We start from the raw sequence: 24,969 nt of genomic DNA on the forward strand, positions 1-24,969 counted from the left end.
GACCACTGTGTTCTGGCTCTGTGCCAGTGCTCACAGGTACCACTGCTCAGGCCCAACTGCCTGCTAAGAGCCACTGGGTTTATTGGAGCTTTTGTCCCCAAGAAACCAAATACTGACCTCTGCCACTGTGACCACCTGAAGCACTAGCTTCACTTCACACCTGGGAACATGAGCGAGAGCTGAGGAAACATGGTTCTCCCTCCTTCTCCAGCTCCACGAAGCAGCCAGGAGTGAGATGACTTCCTCCAGGGCCCTATGGCCCATCACTGGGGTGTGAACCCCTACAGCAGCGCTGGCTCAGGCAAGGAGCACTGTGCATCCTCGGTTGCAGGGGACACGGGAGGAACTGCTGACTTGACCCTGCTACCCACCAGTGTAATCCATCCCAAAAAAGGAGCTCAGGGGCGCTCAGCACACCAGGAGTACATTCCTCCTGTGCCTCCGCCGGACAGCGAGTGGCGGGGTGTTATCTGGCAGAGCACAGCTGATACGGCCTCATGGAGAGAAGTCACATGCTGCATCAATGGAGGATTACTGCGGAGAATTTGAGGTCAAGGGTTTAGGCTGAACTAACTTCTATTTATAGAAAGGAGCCTGTAGGGGACTAGAAGGGCTTGGGTGGGTGGGTGTTGACAGGATGGCATGCCTGGGCAGAAAAAAACTAGTTAGCCAGTTACATGGCTTCCTCTGTGAGCTTTCCCTATTGCAAGTGGAGTCCCCTTGGTCTTGAGAGACCCGGGTGTGCAAAGTAACTAGCACACAGAGACACACACCTGCTTCAGGACAGAGGGGTCTCCCTGTCTGAGGCCAAGGACACCCGAGCAAGCTGTGGTGTGGGGGACACACAAGGCAGTAGAACCAGAGTCACTGGCCACATGCTGACATGAGGCCATTACAGACTATCTTTCCAGTACGTCAAACTAAACCACACTTCTTCCATCTGCCCTTGACCCAGAGCCAGAGCACTGCCATGTTGTGGGCTGTCTCTGCCCAGGCCTTGGCAGCATGCAAATTCACAGCCCGAGGAGCAGAACATGCCAGCACTCAAGATAACATACCAGAGAAAGCAGCACGCCACTAAAACGGATTTGTACACTTTGCAAGCCTGCACCATCCTGCTGGTGGTGTCCTCACAACTCATGGGTCCCAAGCAGCGAGCTTCGTGGTGTTTGTAGGTGTCTACAAATACTGGGTATGAAGACTGTTTCGGTACACTGCACTCAGAAGGAACTGGCAGCAGATGCACAGCACACAGTAGCAGAGACAGGGCAGCAGATGACAGGGAGCTCAGCTGCTGGTCCACTGGTCTGCTTGCTGTACCTGCCTCAAGGAAGGCGTCAAGTGCTGCATCTGAAATCCTTCCGAAGTGCGCTGTGGCCCTCAGGAGTCTGGCGTAGAAGCCAAGGATGTGTGGCATAGACACCAAGGGGGAGCTGCCTCTTTCCTGCGTGGCAGGTTCCACCCAGGGTGAACTGGGTAGAGCTAACTGGTTTGGCTTCCCCACGCCATAGGAACTTCTCTGGCTGTGACCTGAGTAAACCCATAGGCGCTCTGGGAAGACCCAGCCCAAACACTTTAATAGCAGAGCAAAAACCCGGCAGGAGATCTGAAAGCAGAAACAGGCAAGTCTGCACCGCTGCGCGTTGGTCTCCACTGCGTCTTCTTGGCTGTGGGTTTTCATGAGAAAGTTCATTGGACAGCCTGCTCCTGTTGTGCCTGGGAGAGCAGAAGGCTGTGCACAGTGGGTCAGAGGAACCTGATGGAATGTTGACACCGGCTCAGCTTCTCCAGCCACCAAAGCCTTGGACAGACCTGCAAGAAGTGCACGAGAGACGGTCAGCTCCTGCTCCAGCTGCATGTGCTCTCGCTGAAGGAAGCCTGTTGCCTGGCTGGAGCCTGCAGGCAGCAGACCGCTGGAGACACCACCCGGGAAATGACGGAAGTGTCCCAGACCCTGCTTCCTGGAGGCCGCTCATCTTTTATATGGCCTCCAGCCGGCCAGCAGCCCAAACCCCACACCTGGTGCTCAACCTGGCACAGCTCTGAAACGGCAACTGCAGACCCCACAAGTCCAGCAAGAACAGGATTTCCCACACTCAGGCAGACAACACAGGAGGCAGCTACTTACGAGTTAGATGATCCAAAGGTGAATGCTGAAAAAAACAGAAAGGAGATGTTACCACCAAGAACCCAGGGCCTCACAGCTAGGTAGGCTCCTTCCTGGTTGGTTCCCATGACAACCATCCCTGACCCTGTCTCGGCAAGGCGGCTGAGGGCACCCGCAGTTCATCCTCCTGAGCCACTGGCTCTAGTGAGAGAGGCGATACCTCACTATTTTAGGGGTCCCCAATTCTGGCTGCTGGGGGAGGGTCTGCACAGCCACACTGTAGCATTTAATGAGAAAACAGAAGTGTTGTTTTCTTTTTCTTGTTATCAATCCACTTCCTTTCCTTTTGAAACCAGAAGCAGACACTCTAGGTCTGGTTCAGATGCCTCGTGCAATTCTGGGCATCAATTAGCTTCTGCAGCCATTTCTTTATTTGTAAAACCCCCCACAATTTTGCTGAGGTCTGCGCACGCCTCTTCAGTCTGTGTGAGGACAACACAGAACACACATATTTGTTCTCTGAAGATGTGAGCACTGTACAAATCCAAGACTTGTGAGGTTCCCACACCCTCTCTGGCTCCAAGGCCTTGTAAGTCTGTTACTATCTGTAGTTCTAAAATCCTAAGAGAAAATGAACTCAGAAGTTTCTTTGGATTGTGTCAGAAATGGCAACAATGCTGCCATTCTAATTAAAGGGTCTTGCATTTTTCAGCCACTTCAGCTTGTAAGACACTGGGCTGAGTGGTCAGAACATGTGTTCCTTTGTGGGAGGAAATAGCACAGCTGCTTACCTCCTGTGCCCGACCCAAACCCAGAGAATCCACTGCTCTGCGTCCCGAAGCCTGAGGTCTGCTGGGACAGGGACCCGAACGTGGGTGCGTTCTGGCTGGCGAGGGTACCGAAGGACGCAGTGTTGCTGCCGCTCCCAAACCTGGGTTCCATAGGAGACGACAGGGTTAGTGTGGCCCTTCGGCCCTGCGCCACCCACACAACTCACTGTCACCAGCTGTGGATGTGCCACACATGATCTGTGGTAAAAGCCTGGACAGAGCCAAAAGACAGAGAAACCGTTCCAGCCCAGAGTCAGCCTTTACCTCGGCTCTGGGGAGGAAGACGGCAGGGATGTAGAGTCCCCAGCTGGGACGTGCGCTCTGAGAACCAAACACAGCTTGCTTCCTGCTCCTCCCCTTCCCCCAATGCATTCACTTTCAGGCCATCAAGTTGGTTTGTCACCCACTCCACCGGCCCAGGCCACGATTGTGCCACCACCTCTTTTGAGACTCTGCTACGCTGCCTACGTTGGCCTCAAATGTTCCTCCTGAGGGTTGGTCTCACAAGCTAGTGCCACGGAGCCTGGTGATTCTACTCACTTTACTGTTTATTATTTTCAGCACAGGGTCTCATGTACCTCAGGCTGGTCTTGAATTTGCCATGTCGCCCAGGATGACCTTGAATTTTTTTTTTTAATAGGGTCTCTTTGTGTAGGCCTGACTGTTCTGGAATTCACTATGTATCTCAGGTTGGTCTCAAACTCAGAGACTTTTCTGCCTCTGAAATTAAAGGCTTGTGCCACCATGTCTGGAGACCTTGAGCTTCTGGCCCTCTCATCTCCATCTCTCAGTTACCGGGATGTGGGACGTGCATCGCCACAGCTGGGTTATGTGGTGAGGGGGCGTGAACCTGACAAGACTTCCTGAGTGCACGGTCAGTCTCCACCACTAAGCTACACGGCCAGCCGTGTGTGTGTGTGTGTGTGTGTGTGTGTGTTGCACGGTGTAGGTGCCGGCGTGCTAGTGATAACAGCATGGTCAGAGGACAACTTCTGAGAGCAGAGCCCCTACCTCCACCACGGCTTTGATCCATCAAGCCCTATCGCTGGCTATTTGCTTTTAATGAATTAGTAAAGGGTCTTCTGTCTGCAAAGGCAGCCATCCTGTTTACATTTTGTGTGTGTGAGGGACAGTTTCCAAGTTATTTCATTCAGAATTTTGTTTCATAAAAATCAGTTAAGTACACAATTGATGTAGAAATGCCATCTTCCCTGCTCCCTCACCTAGCACAACCCTCATCCGAGGGTCCTCCCTCCAGATCTGACCCAGCAAATGGGGCTGAGGACATAAGTAAAAATACTGAGGGGTTCAGTGGGGGCCCTCCTGGAGGTCAGGCAGAGAAGACACAGGACCTGGGTAAATGGCAGCACTACAAGGGGCACTGAGTGGCTCCAGCCCCTCATACACACACCCGTCCTTTCTCGCACTATTCCCAAGTAGTCCCACTGTCCTGTGCGCCTACTTCAGGGGTAACCTCAGATCTCTGCCAGGTCAGAGTTCGGGCAGTACCAGTGACCAGGCACAGAAACTGTCTCCCAGAGATTTACTGTCTGTGCTGGCATGTCCTACTAGCCCGAGAAGACGTGCCAGTCACGACTGCTAGACATTCCAGACACTCCTCCAACCTTCTGTGTGTGTGGATCAGCCTCAAGTGTCACTTTTGGGGAGCTAGCCACCTTTCCCCTGGGACCTGGGACCTGAGATTCATTGTTGGCAAGCCACAGAGACACATCTCCTCAGTGTGGGAATCACGGCCACAAGCCACCAAGCCACCAAGCCCAGCTTTTCATTTGGGCACTGGGGATTGAACTTAGGTCTTCATGCTTTTGTGGCAACTATTTACTGACTGAACTATCTCCCCAACCCTGTTTTCACTTCTTTATTCTTACTATTTTAGGACAGGGTCTTCCTACGTGGCTTATGCTGGCTTCAGATTCCATAACCCTCCTTCCTCAGCATCCTGTACAGGCACAGGCTACCAATGTAGGAAAACTCTAGCTTTGTGAAGGTGGTGAGCGTGTCCAGCAAGTCTCTACCACTGAGCTATACTGCTAACCCTGAGGGGACGTCTCTACTAGCAATGCAAATAGTTGTTTTCAAATAAATAAAGAAAACCTCCAGACTCCCAGTGTATGCGGATGGGAGTCCATCCAGAACTGCAAAACACAGGCCTTGAGAGGTTCTGAGCTCTCTTCTGGAAGTTGCCCAGATCCCTTAGCTTCTAAGGAATGCCCGCCCATCTGCACACTCTCCTGAGCGGGCTTGCTTCCCTCTGTGGAGCCAAGTTTGATAAGAACGTGCTTCATTTTCAGGATAAAGCTGCTGCCGTCTACTGCCTGACACCCATGGTACGCCTGACCTTCAGCTCTGTTCTGAGCTGGGCACCAAGGATGAGAGCCTGTCTAGGCCCATTTTAGGCATCAGTATCTCCTTCAAGTCAGGGAGTCAGCAGCCACCACCACATACATTTAGTGGAGACACTATGGTAGAGCAAAGGCTATTTCTCTCCTTGGGGTTTTGGCAACTAGACTAAAATTCTAGGGCCATTAGAGGCAAACCTCTGCCATGGTATTTCTTTTTCTTCCTTTTTTCTTTTATGTGCACTCTTGTTTTGCCTGCATGTGTGTTGGTATGAGGGTGTCAGTTACAGATAGTTATAGACAGTTGTGAGCTGCCACATGGGTGCTGGGATTTGAACTGTGGAAGAGAGCAGTCAGTACTCTTAACCACTGTGCAATCTCTCCAGCCTTGCCATGGTACTTTCTGATGAGGATGTGTGCAGGACCAGAGCAGCTGTTGACGCCAAGAGGACAGCAGCAACCTTGTCTAGAGGCTGCCCAGTCGGTGCCCTATGTGAGCCAGTTGTGGGTCAGGGCTGGAAACAGCAGACAAAGGAGTTGTTCGGTAAAGGCTAACAGGTGTCTCAAGAGAACAATCCTAAGAGGAAGATGTGATGAGAACTCTTCCCTCAGGATTTTCTACACAAGGACCACCTGAGACACAGGCCTGGCTGCAGCAAACCTGGTCCAGAGAACAAAGTATTGATGACCTGTGTGCTATGCACTGGCAGCCAGCAGCGTGGCCAACATCTACCCATGCTTTTGTTCTTTGAGACAGGGTTTCTCTGTGTATATCCTTGGCTGTTCTGGACTCTCTCTCTGTAGACTCGGCTGGCCTCGAATTCACAGGGATCTGCCTATCTCTGCCTCCTGAGTACCGGGATTAAAGGCGTGTGCCACCACACCTGGCCCACCCATGCTTTTAAGAACTTGGTTACAATGTGCCTAGTCCTAGAGAGGAAAGGAATCTCCTAGCAACTTTTTTTTTTTTTTTTTTGCCTTCTTCAAGGCTAGGCCTCCAGGTCACTGTCTGGTTTAGAGAAGGTAAGAACGCCAGGCCCCGGTGCCCTGGGCTGACACAAGCTTATGTTTTCCCCAGGCCCCGCCTGCAGCTTACCCGAATCCTCCTGCGCTGGCAGCCGCAGTACCCTCTCCGAACACTTTGCCTCCCGTCGAGCCCAGAGGGCTTGTAAAGGCTGGGGCTGAACCGAATGCTGGCACCCCTCCAAACCCAGGGGATCCCCCAAAAGTAGGAGGGCTGCCAAACACTGGAGCAGCACCGAAGCCACCTGAGCAAAACAGAGGCAAACAGAAACAGGAGAAAGAAAAGGAGACAGGAAGAGAAGGCATCAAGCAGGAGGAGAAAGAGAAATAGGATGTCAGTAATTCCAACACAAGAACCCAAGAGGCACAACACCCCAATCTCCATCCCTCATCCCCGATAGGAGCAGAGGGTCAATGGCACTAAGATGCCTACGCACCTGTGCCTTCCTGAGGCAGACAGAACTTATATGAAACCCGTGAAAGCAAACCACCCACACACTCTGCGGGCCCATCCCAGGTTCCTTTCCAGCCACAAGATGTCTGCGACACCTCAGAGAAGCCTCACCCCTAAAGCTTGTGTCCCAACACGGCGGCCGCAGGATGGCAGGCTTTATCATTTGTTATCACACAGGACCAGGCCCTCAGTTTCAGGGAAACCCAACTAATAAAACTAAAGGGTCAAAACCCCTTCCTTGGCAGAACCCACGAACTGGGTCACAGCAGACGCAGGGTGGTGCACGCTGGCACCCAGCCACATGCCTTTTATTTATTTACAGCCAGGAGGCTGCAGCCTACCGCCAGTGTCCCTGACTGCGGCACGGAGGAATTTTTCAAGTGCTTTCTTTCCGCAGCCACACTGTAACACACAGGACCCTCCTTCTCCTCCGAGGAAGGTCATAGTATACATTCAACCAGGTGTTGAGCCAGCTGTTGAAGATGGCCAGAGTGCCTAGATCAGGACTCCAGGCCACAGCACGCAGGGTGGGGACAACAGAACCGGGTCAGGTCAAGCACCAGGCAGCCTGCTCTGAGTGGTGGGGAGGACCATCTGGGTGTCAGTCCCCTGCTCCTGAGGTGTTCTCAAACCTCCAAGTTCTGAGGTTTAGAAGAGAAAGGTAATGAAGGCATGCTTAACCAGATGGAGATGCCATGATGTTGGCTTTGAACATGTGCTAAGGGGAGTACTGGGGCATCAGCCTATCAAGGAAGGAGGCAGGGTCATTACTACTGAATGCAAATCAACTGTCCAAAAGGCGAACCAGGCGTTACTGCACTCACACTGCTCTGCCACCGGAGTCAGGAAGATCAAATAGAGGGCACGCGCGGGGTCAGGTGAGCGCGGCGGTCACTTGCGATTGAATTATGTGTCTATCTTTCACAGGAGCTGCACAACAGGGAGATACTTTTTGCCATGGCTCATGCTTAGGTTACCGTTCTGTATTTTAAAACCTTGAGTGAAATTCCAGGCTGTGCTACAGAGACGTGGATTACAAATATAAACAGAGTGGAAAAAAAAAGTGCTAAAAACCACTGTACTTTAATTATTTAAGCTGATCACAGATCTGGTTGCACTTTCTTCCTAGACACACAAGGTTTTATGTAGCACCTCGTACATAATATTGTTTAGACTCCTTGCTGGAACGTGAGTGGAAAATGAGAAGTTATAGTGATGCCTGGAAAGCAGCAGGCAGGAGGGTCAGCAGGCAGAGAGGCACACAGCCATGCAGAAACACACGCCGGTCTGAGAAGGTTGCCGAGTGAGCCAAGCTGACCACAGGAGCTACCTGCTGGTAGCACCAGCTCTGGAGCTAAAAGCTTTGTGGCCTTTTCATTTTGAAATTATTCTCTCTGTGTCCCCAAAACAAAGCTGCAATGCCTACTTCGAGTTTTTTTTTAAAATTCTAGGGAAAAGATACTGAGAACTGGCAACCTAGGACCAAGCTGCTCTTCTTAGAAAATGGACACAGCCCGTCTCTAGAAGCATTTCAGGGTCACCTTCTAATCTGGGTCAGCCACTCCAAGATTATCATCACCTCCTCACACAGGGGCCAGTTCAGAACGCGCCATCCATCCAAGGGCAAACAATCGTGCGCACTCCCAGGGGGAGGGGCTCTAGGGAGGCTCCTTCTCAGCAGAACCACCCCTGCCCCCTCCAAGACCCTTAGCCCATTGTCTCCCACCAGCAGGACCAGCACTGCAGGTAGTTACAGACGTCAGGCAAGCAAGTGATAGAAACCAACAGCATGTGTCATGTGGCAGGAGAGATAGCTTGGTAGTTAAGAGCACTGGCTGCTCTTCCAGGACCTGGGTTTGAGTCCCAGCACCCACGTGGCAGCTCACAACCACCTGTAACCCCAGTCCCAGGGGATCCAACACCACCTTCTGACCTCCACGAGCCCCACGAGCGCAGATGGTGCAGGCAAAACACCCGCATACATAAAATGAACTTTAAGAATTATTTCATTTTCATGTGAAAACCTTAAATGAAAATCATATAAAAGTTATTAAAGGCTTATAGATGCCTATTTCAAGTAAACGATTAAAAGGGGTGGCGCAGACCCATGATCCCAGTGTCCAGGAGGCTGAGGCTGGAGGATCATGAGTTCAGGACAGCTTTTTTTTTTTTTTTTTTTTTTTTTGGTTTTTCGAGACAGGGTCTCTCTGTGTAGCCTTGGCCATCCTGGACTCACTTTGTAGACCAGGCTGGCCTTGAATTCACAGCGATTCGCCTGCCTCTGCCTCCCGATTGCTGGGATTAAAGGTGTGCGCCACCACGCCCGGCTAGGACAGCTTTGCTTGAATAGGGAAATACTATCACCAAAACCCAAAATCAAACAAAAGCCTAAAACTGTGACTTGGGAAATCAAAAGATGCTGTAAGGCAGAGCGTCTGAGCCTGGAGTGTTGTAGGTAAGCCCCTGCTACAGAAGGTTCCGTAGCACATGCTGTCAGGTTCCCTTACTTTCCCCCCTTCTTTTGAGTCAGGGTCTCGCTAGGGAGATCAAACTGGCCTCAAACTCACAGAGATCCAGCTCCTTCTGCCTTCCAACTGCTGGGGTTATACCATATTGGGTTGTTTTTTCCACAATTGTTAAGTATTTTGATAGTCTTTCTTGTGAGGATTAATTTCTTTTAAATACTATATTATACACCTTCTCTTTGTGAAAGAAAAGCTTTTGTTTCTAGTTTTGCAGACAGGGTCTCACTATGTAAACAAGGCTGGCTTCCACCCCACAGACAGCCACCTGCTTTTGTCTCTGGAGAGCTGGGACTGAAGGCGTGCATCACCACACCTGCCTCCTTCTTTTTTTAAAGCCTGTCTTATGTATTAGAAAGGCAGCAGATGCTCAATACAGAAATAAGCTGGAGAACCAAGTAGCCTCTTCCTACTGCAAGCCCACTCCCTGAGACAAGCGCCCTAGGCCACTGCCTCCCAGAGGTGCTCCTTACGTAAGCTCGCGAGCCATCCTCACACGCACATGGATAAGCACGGGTCATACTTGTAGGTTACCTGTTTTATTTGGAGTGGAAAATCCAAAGCCTTGCGATGCCACGCTCCCACCACCAGAGCTGAATGTGCCAGCAGGCTTCTGTTCCCCGAAGGATGAGCTGCCAAACCCTCCAAATGTCTTAGCTCCACTGTTTCCAAACAGATTAGAGGTATCTAAAGGGGGTAGGAACAGGTGTGAGGAAGCTTGAATAGAAGGGACACACATCAGCTGAGTGTCTGGACAGACAGGACAAGGGCGCAACCCAGCATGCAGGAAAAAACTAAAGGGCAATTAAGGCCTCACAGCAGGGCTCCTGAGGGCTTGGTCCACCCACCAGAGATTGCCAGCTGTTTGCCTACTGGGCTTTTACTTCTTCTTCTTCTTCTTCTTTTTTTTTTTTTAAAGATTTCATTTATTTTATGTATGAGTGCTCTATTTGAATGTGTATCTGCAGACCCGAAGAGGGCATCAGATCACATTATAGATGGTTGTGAGCCACCATGTGGTTGCTGGGAATTGAACTCAGGACCCTTGGAAGAGCAGACAGTGCTCTTAACCTCTGAGCCATCTCTCCAGCTCCCTGGGCTTTTACTTCTTTCTATACAAGGCCAGATCTCATCTATCTCTCATGTCAAACTAGAAGATTCAAAGCCAGAGCAGAACCTGGCCCAGTGCATGGCTGCCGGCCAGCATGCTGGCTGCTGCTGAGCTGTGCAGTCAGCTGCCACTGCTCCTTGACCTGAGGGGGAGAGGGGAGGGGTCAGGAACAACCTCTAAGTCCTGTCTTGGTGGATGGAGTATGTTTCATTGTAGAAGATTCTTTATGTATGCAGGAATCGGTCACTCAGAGCCAACAAGGACTGATACTTTGGGACGACAGAGACAAGTGCAGCTGGCATCTGCCTGGCTTCCACCCTGCAGGCCTCATGAGTCCCTTTCAGGTTTCCATTCGGCAACGCCCAACAACATTCAACATCCAGGTCTGACCCGCTACAAATTGAATCTGACAGCCGGAGTGTTAGAGAGCTCAGGTCCCAGCCTTTTGCAGTCTGAAGTCATGGGACACAGGTCTCCTGGCGCCTTCCCTGCTGACCCAGGCTCCTCTCCAGGAGAGTCGCCTCAGGAACAGCATGGAGCAGGCGTTGCAGGCTGCAGACGTGAACCAGATGGCCTCCCCATCCCAACACAAGCATCCTGCAGGCCCGTGAAGAGAGAGAGCACGGAGAGGACAATGCTAACTTAGGGTCAGGATGAGACTTATGGTGACAACGCACACACGGCGCTGAGTTTCAAATGACCTCAGAATCTAACAGCCTGTCTCTGGGAATGACACAACTTCTCAAAAGGACACACACTGGCTTCCGGCTACAGTGCTCCCAGATTGTCTGTCGTGATCATGTTTTCACACAGCCTGGACTCTAAGCTGAAGTGAGCTTGGACTCAATCCTCCAGTTGGTAGGAAACTGGTAGGGTTCTGCATAGGAACTGTGGCAAAATAAAAGCACCTTAAAAATATTTGACTTGAGATGGATTTCCCAACCATGGTAAAGACCGGAGGTGTGGACAGGATGGGATCATGAGCCATATAACGGAGATGAGGCAGCAGAAGAGGACCTATATGAGAGGTGGGCAGGAAATAAGTGGGAATTCAGGTCAGGGAAGCAACAGTGCTCACGAGCATCTGCCGCCAGAGGCAACATGGAGAAAGGCAGTCCCTGGAGACTGCAGAAAGCAAGCAGGACAACGCCTTCCCTAGAGCAGCCAGCGCAGCCCTTCCACTGCTCCTGCCTCTCACTTAGCCTGCACTTTACCTGGCCATAGCGTTCAAGAAGTTCCTGGACCCTTTTACTACTAAATCATAAAAGAACCATTAAGACCACTCAGTGTCTGGCATCCAGGCCAGGTGAGTGTTTGACAGGCATCCACGGAGGGAGAGTCCTGGTGTGTGGCGCTTCCTCACTCCCACTGGGTCAACACTCCCTTCGGATGACTTCAGGCACAGGGAGGGGTGTGCAAGACTGACTCCCATGTACTAGGGTACACAGCTCAGACTGACCTCTGGGAGAAGACGAGCTGACAAGCAAAAGCCACAGTGTCAGAGATAAACTGGCTAGCAGAGGACTTTTTTTTTTCTTTCAGGGATATGACACATCTAAGCCATTAACAAAACTGGCTGGTAACACGGCCTCACAGATGATGACCTACATCTGGGATCCACCCCAATTTCTAACCAGCAGGCCAAGTAACTATGTGCCGAGTGCTGTGTTTGGCTGACACATGTATCTGAGCTGAGCGTCACATCTGCTCTTTTCTCGCTCTGACCTGAAAGGACCATGCTTTTACAGCATTTGCTCCACAGAGCCCTTCAGGCATGGGCGGCAGCTGGCCAAACACTTCCATTACACCGGGATTCTCAGCCCCTGCCTTGGCTTGAACCTATCTTTGTTTTCCTTATCAGGATTCTGTCGTTCGTCTGCAAAACAGTTTTTGAAAATACAATTTCTGAGATCCCTTCACTCTAGGTTCTAAGTCCCTCATGGCACAGCCTGGTGACGAGCAATCCTGCCATATGTCACCAGAGCAGGGAGGTCAGGACAGCCAGTCCTTGATCTATACAGGCAGAGAGCAAAACTGGGACAGAAAGCATTGCTCTTAATTCCACAGGCCTTACTGTTATGAAAACAGCTGGGAGACACAAGCACAAGGGCTGTCAGTACCTGGTGCAGCTCTGCACAGCACATGAAGTGGAACCATGAAGCTGCTGCTGACAGGAGCCCAACTTGCCATCCCAGCCACAGCAGCAGCACACACCGTTTTATACTTCCAACCATGGCAGACAGAGCAACGCACAACACGGAAAACTGGCTGGAGAAAAAAGTGCTAGGAAGTACAGCTTCGGGGGAGAGGCAGGAAAGAGTAAAGGTAACCTATGAGCCGACTGTCAGTGCCCTTCAGAGTCAGGGAGCCAGGCGAGCGGAAGCACTGCTGCCTCCCGGCAATCTCAGGGGAGGGAAGGGAAGGCACTGGCCTTGGGAGGGAAGACAGAAGCAGCGGCCCCTCTCATCTCTCCCTGCGGCTCTGTGGTCTTTTCACAAGTACGGAGAGCACCGCTTTAAGACAGAGCGATGTGGGTACAGACCCACCCCTCTGTATTTGTTCCTGAAGCTCTGACAATACCATAGGGTGACAATGGCATCAGAGGACAGAAAGCTAGGGGTCTCTTCTCACTTACTTGAGGTGGCTGTCGATCCAAAGCCCCCGCTGGCTGAGCTGAATGGGTTTTTGTTGGCAGCATCCTGGCTGGGTTTCCCTCCAAGGCCACTGAAGAAACCGCCCCCTCTTGCAGAGTTTCCAGACCCAAACACGCTGCCACTGGAAGTGGACGACTGCTAAAAACCCAAACGGGGTGGGGGAACAGGAAGCAAGAAAGGGTGAGAGGTCATCGTACAACTGCAGGCTATACTGTGGCGGGAGAGGCTCCCAGCTGGGCAGCTGGAAGGAGTAGGAGCACTGTCATCAGGTCTGGAGCGGCACTCCGCAGCCCGGGAGAGGCTGATTCCAGACTTCCTACATATCTGGGGTCCTTGGGTTACTACACTTAGAGCTGGTGGGTGCTCAACGCTTTTCTGACATGCTGCCTGCACTGGCTGACTCAACCCCAGGGACAGGAAAATCAAGCCAAATACAAGTTTGAAAACAGGGAGGAGCTATGGTCTCCTCAGAGTCCTCTAGTGTTAGCTGAGGCCATGAGCGATGACAAGTGACTTTTAGGCATTTCTCTCCACTTGTGCGCTTTTAGTTCACAGTGGCGTGCCCAGTGCTGCAGAGAACAGCCGAAATTAGCCCCCCCCCCCCCCCCCCCGTGCTGAAATGATGACCACTGCTGAATTCCATCCAAGCGCTCACAGGGTGCCGCTACCTCGGGCACATGCTGACTCAGAGCTGTGCTGAGCGCCAGGCACTCATTTCTGTTTAGAAACTGGCTCTTTTGGGGAGGCCAGCCTGAGCTCAGGGGCTGCTCACATTAGTTAAGCTGGCACCACCTCGGCTGACCATGCAGAGTAAGACAGGCTGTAGCAAAGGGCAGTGGCACAGAGGAGCAACGTGGGCTGCAAGCCGAGGGGCACAGTGGTGCTGCTCAGCCTTCCTGTGAGGCAGAGAACTGCCCACTTCAAGATGGCAGGAAATGGCCAGGCATGGTGGCCCACGCCTGCAATCCCAGCACTTGGGAGGCAGAGGCAGGTGGATCGCTGTGAGTTCGAGGCCAGCCTGTTCTACAAAGTGAGTCCAGGATAGCTGAGGCTACACAGAGAAACCCTGTCTTGAAAAAACAAAAACCAAACCACACAACTAACAACAACAACAAAAAAAGATGGCGGGAAACGAACTGAGCTCCAGAACTTCACCCGAGTGCTTGCTTATGCAGTACATATACTAATTTTAGAACAATACAGAGATTAGTGTAGCCCTCGTGCAAAGATGACACAAATTTGCAAACGGTTCCATTTAAAAAAAAAATCCAAAACAAACTGCACCTGAAACAGCCCCTCTGAGAATGGCTGTGAGCAGCAGAGCATCTCCGCATCTCATCACTTAACCCCACCGCCAACCCCACCCTCTTCTAGCTCCTCTGGTTTGGACTAGCTGCAGCTTAGCTTCTACATGACCTGTGCTTGTACAGGGCTGGGCCAATCCTTTCATTTCTGTCTACAAGCTCAGCAGCAATCTGGCCGCTCTGACAGCATCTAAATGCTCCCCTACCTGCAGCCCCAGTGTCTGCTCTGCATAGAAGACAAGAAAGGCAGCACACTTAGTCTACTGGATAGACCCAGACCCCGCCCTTAAACTTTAAAAAAATGCAATCGTGTACAACCAGTGATGGCCTTTGCAAGGACAGGAGCCATGACGACAGAAGCATGTATGGAGTGTCCCTAACCTCCATGCATCGAGCTGGAACTCAGGAACCCATCAAATATGGACAGCGTGCTCTAGAACACAGCCTGAGCTGCCATCACAGAATGAGCAAGCGGGCAACTAATGCTAAGTGAGGCGAGCGAGTCCAAGTCCAGAGCTAAGTTCCCATAGCTCTCACCTCCGCCTCAAGACACTTCACACAGACCGTGACTGCTTCTTAAACTTGTTCCTCTGCTGAAACTCCACCCCACTGCTGTCAGTATTCTCCCACGCACTCTGGAGCATGTGGTTAAAGTCTCTGTCCCCAGTCCCACAGCTGGACCCTCAATTGATGGACTGTGTTATAAATGGTTGTAGGGTCTTTCTGTGCAGCCCAGGCTGCCTTACCTCCCACTGCTGGGGGTAGCTCTCCTGGCACTTTCCCTTGTGTGGTAGACCTTTCACTGAAAGGACAGCAGTGAGGGCGGTACCCTTGTGTCCCAGAGAGGGGTCACTTTTGTTTGAGGACCAGGAAGGATGTTTACTTCAGGATGCAGTGTTCACTTCTGGCTGTCACTGGACTGTCTCCCTCAGTGGTCAGGTTATCTGTCTCCTAGGTGACCTGGAGCAAGGTCACTGGCCAAGGCAGACAGGCAACCATGCAGGCTCCTTCTGTGCTCCAGGCGTTACTTTTTCTGAGAAAAGGTATGTGTGTGTTGGGGGTAAGGTGTGGTATCTGTACATCTTTTTATTTTAATTTGAGAGGGGGTTTCTCTGTGTAGTTCTGGCTGTCCTGCCTGGACTCACTTTGTAGACCAGGCTGGCCCCAAACTCACAATGACCTACCTGCCTCTGCCTCCCCAAGTGTCAGCATTACAGGTGTGCGACACCATGCCTAGCTGGCATATTTTACTTATACACTTACGCATGCAGCACATGTAGAGTCAGAGAACAAGACTTGAGAAGGTTCTTTCCTACTATGTAGGTTCCAGAGATCAAACGCAGGTCATCAGGCTGGCAGTGCCACCTTCAGACGCTGAGCTACCTTGCTGGCCCTGATTATGACATTTCTCGAGACATATGTGCAAACATTTGTCTAAACAATAATTCTGGGTAGTTCCTTTATGAGATGATATCAAACTATTGTCCATGCTTGGTGACCCATTTATGCTCCTGTGTCTTGAGAACACCCTGGACTTTATCTCTGTGTGTGGATCTAGGTGCTGATGTTGAGTGTTTTCCTCAGTAGCTTCTCTGCTTTATCCTACTTTGGAGATGGGGTCTGACTGACCCTGGAACTCACTCGCTCGCTCACTAGGCTGGCTGGGCAGGAAGCCCTGGAGCCCTTCCTGCCTCTGTTTTCCCAGTGCTGGGATTGCAGGTGAGCAGCCATCACCTCTTTGTAGATGTGAAGACTGGGAATCCACACCGGGACCCTCGTGCCTAACAAGCACGCTAGCTGCTGAGCGGCTCCCTGTCCCTCTGACTTCTGCAACATTACTGGCGTGCATGTCTGTGGTTTGAATTTGTACTGATGAACTGAACATCTTTATGTCTATTAATTATCCATCCTTTATTAATTTTTAAAAATTAATGTGTGTCCATGTGTCACGAGAAGTTTATGGAGATTAGAGGACAAATTTGGTGGAGTCAATTCTCTGGTTCTATCTTGCGGGCGCCTTTATCCTGAGGGGCCCAGCCTTCACTTTTCATCTGCAAAGAGTGTCATTTATTTCCTTAGTTTCGGCCTGAGACAGAGCTCACCATGCACAAGCTGGTTTAAACTTGCAGTGGTCCTCCTGCCGCCACTTCCTGAGTGCTGAGATTACAGGTAAGGCACCGTCCTGTCTAATCTACTTTAAAGGTCATGCCTAGTCTTTTTTTTTTAAACTGTGGCAAAGTAAACATAAAAGTTACCAATTTAGCTCTTCTCCACTTAGTGTCTGAGCACATGAGAGTGCATGCGCACACACCAGAAGACAATTCCTGAGGATCACACTCAGGTCACCAGCCCCCCCCCTCCCGTTAACTACTGAGCTACCTCATGAGCCCCATTTCAATTTTAAAAACTATTTATTTTTGAGATAAGATCTTGCTACTATGTAGTCCAGATTGACTCTGAACTTGTGATCTTCCTGGCTTGGTCTCATGAGTGCCGGAACCACAGGTTCAAGTTATGTCTGGCTCAAGCAGGAATAAAGCTGCACAACAGCGCTGTCTTCTTTTCTAACTGTCATTGACCTACTTTCTTTTTTACTTTTTTGTTTTGTTTTGTTTTAAGACAAGGTTTCTATGTCTCCCTGGCTGTCCTGGAACTCACTCTGTAACCAGGTTGGCCTTGACCTCACAGTGATCCTCCTGCCTCTGCCTCCAGAGAGTTGGGATTAAAAGAGCACATCACCTCACCAGGGCTGTTTTTTTTTTTTAATGCTATTTATAATGTGTGTGTGCACAGCTGTACGCATGCCCCTGCACTCACTCACCAAGCCGTCACAGCAGCCCTACTCTTTTTGTTAAGTTCAAACTTTCCATACCCATATGAAACGCTTGACAAATTCTGACATGATTGTCACTATGCATCTATGCTCTAGGCATCACTCTCAGTGCTCTGTAGTGCTCCCTCAATACCTCACACACACCGTCCTAAAAGTGACTGCCATTGGAACTGTTGTCACCTCAGGTGAGCCGCCTCTCCTCGGCAGTCTGGGGTAAGCACTATAGTGGCAGACTTCCCTCTCCACACATCACTGCAGGGTGCGTGTGCTCATGCATCCACTTTGCTTTGTTAGGAGCAGCACACTGCAGTATACTGCTGTTTTTCTTCCTCCTTTTTTTTGGGTGTGTGTGTGAACACAGGTTTCTCTGTGTGACTATGCCCTCTGGGTGCTGGGATTAAAGGGGTGCACCACCCCGACCAGCTGCTAGAAGAACACAGCGCAAACTTGCTGTGCATCTTCTGAGAGCCAGGCTGCGTCCTGGCTTCGCTATTACAGATGCAAGGCTGTGAGTGTTTTTATCCCTAACTTTGCTGGACAAAGGCCTCACTCACTTCTCCTGGTTCTATACTCAGAGCAGATCTAGGTCAGAAGAGATCGTGTCTGTTCAGCTGTTAATGTCAGATGGCTTTCCAAGGCTATAGTAACTCCTACTGGCAAAGCACGAGTCTGCAGCTGCTGCGTCCCCTCACTCGGAAGCTGGCCAACAGCCAGTTTTGGTTTTCTTTGTAAGGTTATATAGGTTACAACCTCCCCCAGTTCATGCTGTTTCACCCTAAAGTTAAAGCCATACTTCTGTCAAGGTCAAATTTCTTCTTAAATATCCCTTGGGTTTCCTTCAGGTCTGCTGGACGAGAAATCTCAGCATTTTTGTTCACTTCATCCCAAGGACTTTCTGCTGGATTAGGATCTGAGGTGGATGGACTCTCTCTTCCCGCAGTCTTCACAGGGTCAGTCTAAGTACTGCTCTGCAGACAGGGGGCTCCTTCCTGTCAGAGCGTTCGTCTTTACTGTGGTTGCTGTGTTCACCTGGGTCTCGGGCTCGTTACCTTTCATGTGCTTAGCTGGGCACTGGCTGGATATCTCAGCCTTTGGAAACTTCTGTCCTTTTATATGTTGCCAACACATACTCTGTTCTGTCAGTGGCTCTCAGGCACCTCCATGTGGTTTCTCTTAGAGGGGCCTCCACTTTCTCCATGTCTCTGACCAACATGACACAGTCACAAAGTTTGCCCCAACTTTGTGCAGAGCCCGAAGCCCCACTCACTGTTTGTAAAGCTTTACAGCAACATCCCATGTTCTTTCTCTTGCTTACTTTATGCGTGTGCGTGCTCTGTCTGCATGTGTGTATACATGTGTATCACATGGGCACCTGGTGCCTGCAGAGGGCAGAAGAGGGCACTGGATGCCCTGGGACTGGAGTTACTGGAGGCTGAGAGCCGCCATGTGGGTGTTGGGAACCAAACCCGTGTCCTCTGAGCCATCGCTGCAGCCCATGGCTTGCTGTTTCTGCAGACTGCACACAGCCGCTCTGGTGCTGCCAAGGCAGAGCCGAGTGTCTGCAAAGCCGTGCAGTCTGCGGAGCCCACGCTCCGAGCACCTTGCACGCTCCTGCTTCCTGCTCAGCCTAGTCTGCTGTTGAACACATCCATGGTGCATGTATATGGGCTCTACTTGGTCCTTTTTAGATGCTTTGACACTTTAGAGTTTCTCACCCTTGACGGGACTTTTCCAAGTTTCTCTTCTCCATCTTTTAAACTAGTACAGCAGAGCTGTCTAGCAGAAGTGTCTGTGATGTGCCTGATGCTGACTGTTCCTGTTCAGAGCTCCTTCTGATGGGTTTGGCTGTGGGCAGAAATAACTTGAGGCATGGAGTAGAGGTTTTCTAAACTACAGCAGCTGTGCTTTTCTTGCCATACTGGCGTCAGACCACGCGCACAGGTCAAGCCCCACGGATCTAGGGCAGGCCCCTTCCGGATGCTCCACTCTGTACACACTTTGGTTTCTGTCCGTTTACCATGGAAGCTACAAATAGCCCAGTTTTCTCAAGCTAATGAATGTGCTCAGGAAACAACTAGCTCCTGAGCTCCACTTGCATTTTCTAGGCCCTCACCTTTCCTACTTCCCCACCTTGGCTTGGTATGCTAGTCTAGTACTGCTTTTAAAAATAGGGTTTTTGGGGCTGGAGAGAGAGGTTAGAAGTTAAGAGTACTGGTTGTTCTTCCAGAGGACACGGGTTCAATTCCCAGCACTCACATGGCCGTCTATAACTCCAGTTCCAGGGGATTGGACACCCTCACATAAACATGCAGGCAAACATCAATGCACACAAAATAAAAATAAATATTAAAAACAAAACAAAACAAGCACCACAGCATGCACTCACTGTGGCCTCAGTGGCCCTCACTCCCAGTGCAGTCACCACACTTGTTTCCTGAAGGGACCCTGGCAAGGCTTCTCTCCTGCGTGCCGCTGGTGGCCTGCAAGTCACTCTCCCGTCCCACCGTCCTTCTCTTCTAAGTGCAGACAGTGGGCTGGCCGTGGTGGCGCATGCCTTTAATCCCAGCACTCGGGAGGCAGAGGCAGGCGGAGCGCTGTGAGTTCGAGGCCAGCCTGGTCTACAAAAAACGAGTCCAGGACAGCCACGGCTAACACAGAGAAACCCAGTCTCAAACAACAACAACAGCAAAATGCGGACAGTAACAGCACTTAACTATGGAGTAGTCAACCTGATTATATGAGTTATTTCAACGAAGCACCAAACACTGCCTGGTCCAGTGTAATAGCTCAGCACAGGGTCAGGGGGCAGGAGGCCTAGGACCACAGATAGCTCAGCACAGGGTCCGGTATTGCAGTCTCTGCATCAGTTTTCTTCCTAAACAACCAGTTAAAAACTAAAAACAACTATGATAACAAAACGCCAGGCTTGGTGGCACAGGCTACTTAGGAGGCTGAGACAGGAGGATGGCAAGTGAAGGCTGGTCTGGGAAACACAGACCTGATTTCAAAATAAAATAAAAAACAAACAAGAAAGGAGAGGGCATGAGGGACTGGGGCTACAGCTCACTGGTAGAGTACTTGTAACGTGAGCAAGGCCCTAGATTCAGTCCCTATAAAAATAAAGAAGTAAAAATCATCCTTAGCTCAATAGCTACAAAAATAAATAAAATAAATTAGGCCGAGGGGTGGCTTTAGTTTGTGGATTATAGTTTGTCAACCTTGACCCAAGAGAACAGGTAGAAAGATGGAGCCCAGATGAGTGCTTTCTTTCAGGACACTGCCACAGAACGACCTATCCAGTGGTGACTCTGTTTACCCTGCAGTACGTCTTCATCCTAAAGGCATCTGAGGCCTGGAGTTTAACAACTATATGTGAAGCCAAGCATGGCTTTAATGCACGCCTTTACTCCCAGCATTCAGGAGGGAAAGGCAGGTGGATCTCTGAGTTTGAGGGCAGCCTGGTCTATAGTACAGAGTGAATTCCAGGACAGCCAGGGCTGCACAGGGAAATCTTGTCTGGAAAGAATCCTGTCCCCTGAGTCCCCCAAAAGAGAACTGTATGTGGTTGTTTGCTAGTTTGGACCCTGAGGGAAACACTGGATAGATGCTGACACAAACAGAGACAACCATGCATATTTACCTGGCCAAAGACTGATCCACCAGTACTGGATGCTTGACCAAACACAGGACCAGTATTACTAGACCCAAAACCTGTAAGACACAAAGCAAAGTTTCAATTTGGACAAACCTTTTTTAACATCAAAATTAAAATCAAGCCAAACCAATAAACCCAAAGCCTTTAGGTGTGTTAAGTCATCACCGGTCTTATCCAATGGTGACCTTATCCTGCATGCTACAATACTAACCTGCCACAAAAGATGTGCCCATTTATGCAATAGCAGGACAAATGTTAAAGAAGTAACTAACCAATCACTCTCCACAGGAGGGAGTTCATTTCTGCCACTGCAAACAATCTGGTCTAAAGCCCAGGCTGAGAAGGTCAAAGGCACAAGGGAGGAAGCTGTTACTGTTGTTCTAACAAGTTCCATTTTCCTTCTAAATATTTGTGCTTTTACCCAGAGATGAATGATGTTCTCACTGTGGGCCAGGGAAGCTCTTTGCAGTGGGCAGTGGTTAATGAAGTGGCTCCTAACTGCACTGGGACTCAGTGGCTGTTGAGTGCTCCACCCTGAGTTGGACTCTAGGCTCTGAGAACATGGTGGAAGATGGAGCAAGAGAATGTAAAGAGTTTAAGAGCGACAAGTGGAAGGAATAGAGTTTGCCGACCATGAAATGGCTGTTGTGCTCATGGACTCACAGCTGCCAACAGTCCAGGATGGAAGGGGAGGAAGACATAAAGGCCTTCCCCCTAGTTGAGGAGCTACTGGTAGTTAATGGCCACTGGAGGAGGGGACTTGTCTTTCTTCAGGAGTGCAGCTATGGGTAAGCTGTCCACGATCCAGGAGACAACCCCTCACCCATGCTCATCAAAGCACCCTATCAAACTATCAAACTCAGCCAGCTATTAAAAAAAAAAAGAAAAGAAAAGAAAAAAAAGAAATGGAAAGGAGGAGGGAGTTGTGATGGGGAGGAGGGCTCTAGAGGGAGGAGGAAGGTAAGGGGACGGGGTACATGTGATTCTGATCAAAACACATTACATACACAGGCATGCACACAAATGTCAATAACTATATTAACAATTGTTTTAAAAAATGTTTCCCCACTGAGGAAATGGAGAAAATTCTACATAAACAGAGTTGTCCTGTTGTATCCATACAGGGTCAGTTCTAGATCCTTAAGGATACCCTCAGATACAAGATCTGAGGATGCACCAGTCTCTTTCAGGACATGGTGTGGTGTTTGTGTAGAGCCATGTCTCCTGTCCTCCACATATCTTCCGTCACCTTGGGATGACTTAAGGTACACCGCAGTATGCTGGAGAGGCTATGTCAACTAGCTGCTACCCTGTATGGCTGAAGGATAATGATGAGAAAAAGTGTATAGTATAGATTATTCCTAATTATTTCAATCCATGGTAGGCCACATCTGTAGGTACAGAACCCATACATATGGAGGGCCCAAATGCAAGGTTGTTACTTCCTTGCTTGTATTTTAAGGTAATATAAATTATGAAGTCCCCAGGATTGAAGTCTTCTCTCCTACCAGGTGGTGGGAGCTGGCTGGGTGGCACACCCTCATAATCTTGGCTAACAAGAGTACTCTCCAGTGACTTGACACTAGGGACCCTCCCTGATCTACACTCAAGCCCTGAACCCATCTGGGTGGATAATCTTCCTGCCAGGTACAACCCCAAGGGAGGCAAGTGAGGTAGGGCTGTAACTGGGGGTGGGGGGGGGGGGGGGTGGGGGAGGAGGAAAGGCATGGAGTCTCCATTCACTCGTGGAGCTGATTAGATGGGTGAGTACAGACAAACGTTAATTCCTCAACAAGGCCCAGGAGCCTTTTCCATCCAAGTGCTCTGTTTAAACAAGACCCCGTAGGAGGCTCCAAATTTGATGAGCTGGCTTGCTGATGCTTGCACAGACTTAAGTCCTGTCCTGGATGCTCAGGACAAGCAGTGTTAAAACTGTGCTGTCCTCTAAGTTAGGCCTCCTCCCTGGCCATCATAGGGCTAGCCATCACACTCCATCACCCAGCCTGGGGGAGGAGGGCTCAGGGACGTGCTTCTCTTCCTACTGTGCTTCTCTTCCTACTGTGTCCTCACAGTTGGCTCTGGTGTTGAACACTCATTAACAGGAAAACATTTCCTTTTAGTAAGTTACAAGCTGTTTCAAATAAATTATCACTAAAGAAGTGAATCAGCAATTACTTGCAATCTTGCCTCCCAAGAAATCATTGATCTTTTGTTTCCCCTGAAGCCTAATTGCTACTAAAGAATTACCAATGTGTCACACCCCACCCCTGTTGGTTTGTTTGTCTTTCAAGGCAGGGTTTCCCTGTGTAGCCTAGAACATCCTGGGACTCATTCTGTAGACCAGACTGGCCTCATAGACATGACTGAACTCAGAGATCCGCCTGCCTCTGCCTCCCAAGAGCTGCGATTAAAGGTGTGCGCCACCACCATTTTGGCAAGGCCCACCTTTCACAAGGGGAGCACCAGAAAGCCAACTGTGGAGCACATCTCCTCACTCCCATGACTACTGGCCACTTGCAGAAGCAAAAGCAGGTGCTCTGACTACAAACAGAAGAATGAAGCATGTAGTTTTCTCTTCAGAAAAATGTGTGCATCTGTGTATTTAATTGCTACTCATGGAGCAGTGTGCCCACTCCCCACAAGATGGCGTCAAATGCCATAGAGATTACCCACAGAGCAACTCACTAAATGGGAAGTCCTGCCCCCTACCTACTCTATCACCTGCACCATCTATTGGGAGGCCAGCTTGCCTGAGCCTGACAGTTTTAGGGCTTCTAAAGTGCCTTCCGAATTAAAAAAGTAATCCAGAGTTAAATTACTTGCGGCCTTAAATTGGTGGTCTTGTGGCCAGCAAAGCAGAGCTTGCTGAGGAAGAAGACCAGAGCACCACTGAGCTACAGGCTGTAGTCAGGACAAAGCAAGGCCTGACCAAGAGGACACTGAGTTATTAGTTTTTGTTTCTTTTCTCTTTCTTTCTTTTACATTTTAAAATCTACTTTTGTGTTTCTGAGATAGGATTTCATGTAGCCTGGGGTGAATTTTAATGTATAATATAGCCCCGAGCCCCGAACTCCTGATTCTCCTGCCTCTACCTTCTAAGCTGGCACTGTAGGCCTGCACTACAACACCCAGCTCCTCTCCTTTAATTACAAAAACATCGGAGGCTTGTTGCAAACTTTTAGGTAGCACAGAAGAGAACAAAGTCAAAATGTTCTGCAAACTCTTACCCGAGGCGTGACAAAAGCTAAAGGCTGAAGGCGCTGCTGTAGAGGTAGTGGCCGAGGGGCTGCCGAACACAGAGCCGCCCTGCCCAAAGCCAGGGCCCTGCCCAAAAGCAGGAGGGTTGTTCTGGCCGAACAGCGCCCCTCCTGTATTGGTGGAAGCCTGTCCAAATGAGAAGGAACTGGGACTACTGGTACTTGAAGCGGCTCCGAAGACATTCGCACTGGTGGATGCGGGGGTAGAGGAGGCAGACTGGCCGAAAACAGGCACAGAGCTGAACCCAGGCTGGCTGAAGGAGAAAGCTACTCGCGGGGCTGCTTGTTGCTTGCCCAAAGGCTGGGGCCTGCCCAAATGCTGTCTGTCCGAAGACTGAAGGAGCTGAAGCACCAAACGCAGGGCTGCCAAAGCCGGAACTGCTGGCCTGTGGTGTGGCAGTGGCTGTGCTGGTTATGCTGGCTGCCACTTGCCCAAACATGGGGGTGGCAGAGGGTGCAGTGGCCGTGTTGCTAGAGAGCTGGCTGAATGCTGAGCTAGAACTGGCAGCAGGTGGCTGTGTAAAGACTGAGGAGCCAGAAGTGGCAGTCCCAAAGATGGCTGTTTCTGCGGCAGAAGTTGGGGCACTGCTGGAGACGGCGCTGGAGGTGCTGGGAGCACCTGGTGCTTCGATGGTGGCTGAGCCTGCCCCTGGAAGAACAGCTGCTGCAACAGCAGCTTGCCCAGGCCCTACAAAGGTGGCAGCAGGAGATGCTGCTTCTGTCTTGCTGTCAGCGCCCCCTGGGGCTACTGGAGTGGCCTCAGTGGATGCCACAAGGCTGGCAGCGGATGCTGGAGTGCTGGGGCTGCTGTCGTCTGGGGTCGGCACAAGAACAGGCTCTTTTTTGACAGGGTCAGAAG

General features: G+C 50.4%; 1 protein-coding gene across 1 annotated transcript in view; it reads right to left on the minus strand.

The window, feature by feature from the left end:
- Window positions 1-1,461: 1,461 nt before the first annotated feature.
- Nup214 (nucleoporin 214) overlaps window positions 1,462-24,969 on the minus strand; it is an 81,950-nt gene continuing 58,442 nt past the window's right edge. Inside the window, 9 exon segments of the mRNA XM_051167195.1 lie at window positions 1,462-1,812; window positions 2,129-2,153; window positions 2,899-3,038; window positions 6,394-6,565; window positions 9,831-9,983; window positions 13,043-13,199; window positions 20,839-20,909; window positions 24,081-24,378; window positions 24,380-24,967. Of these exon segments, the coding sequence (XP_051023152.1) occupies window positions 1,779-1,812; window positions 2,129-2,153; window positions 2,899-3,038; window positions 6,394-6,565; window positions 9,831-9,983; window positions 13,043-13,199; window positions 20,839-20,909; window positions 24,081-24,378; window positions 24,380-24,967 (1,638 nt within the window). The 3' untranslated portion in view covers window positions 1,462-1,778.

This window comes from Acomys russatus, chromosome 24 (assembly GCF_903995435.1).
Source record: "Acomys russatus chromosome 24, mAcoRus1.1, whole genome shotgun sequence".
In the NCBI taxonomy this organism is placed as follows: Eukaryota; Metazoa; Chordata; class Mammalia; order Rodentia; family Muridae; genus Acomys; species Acomys russatus.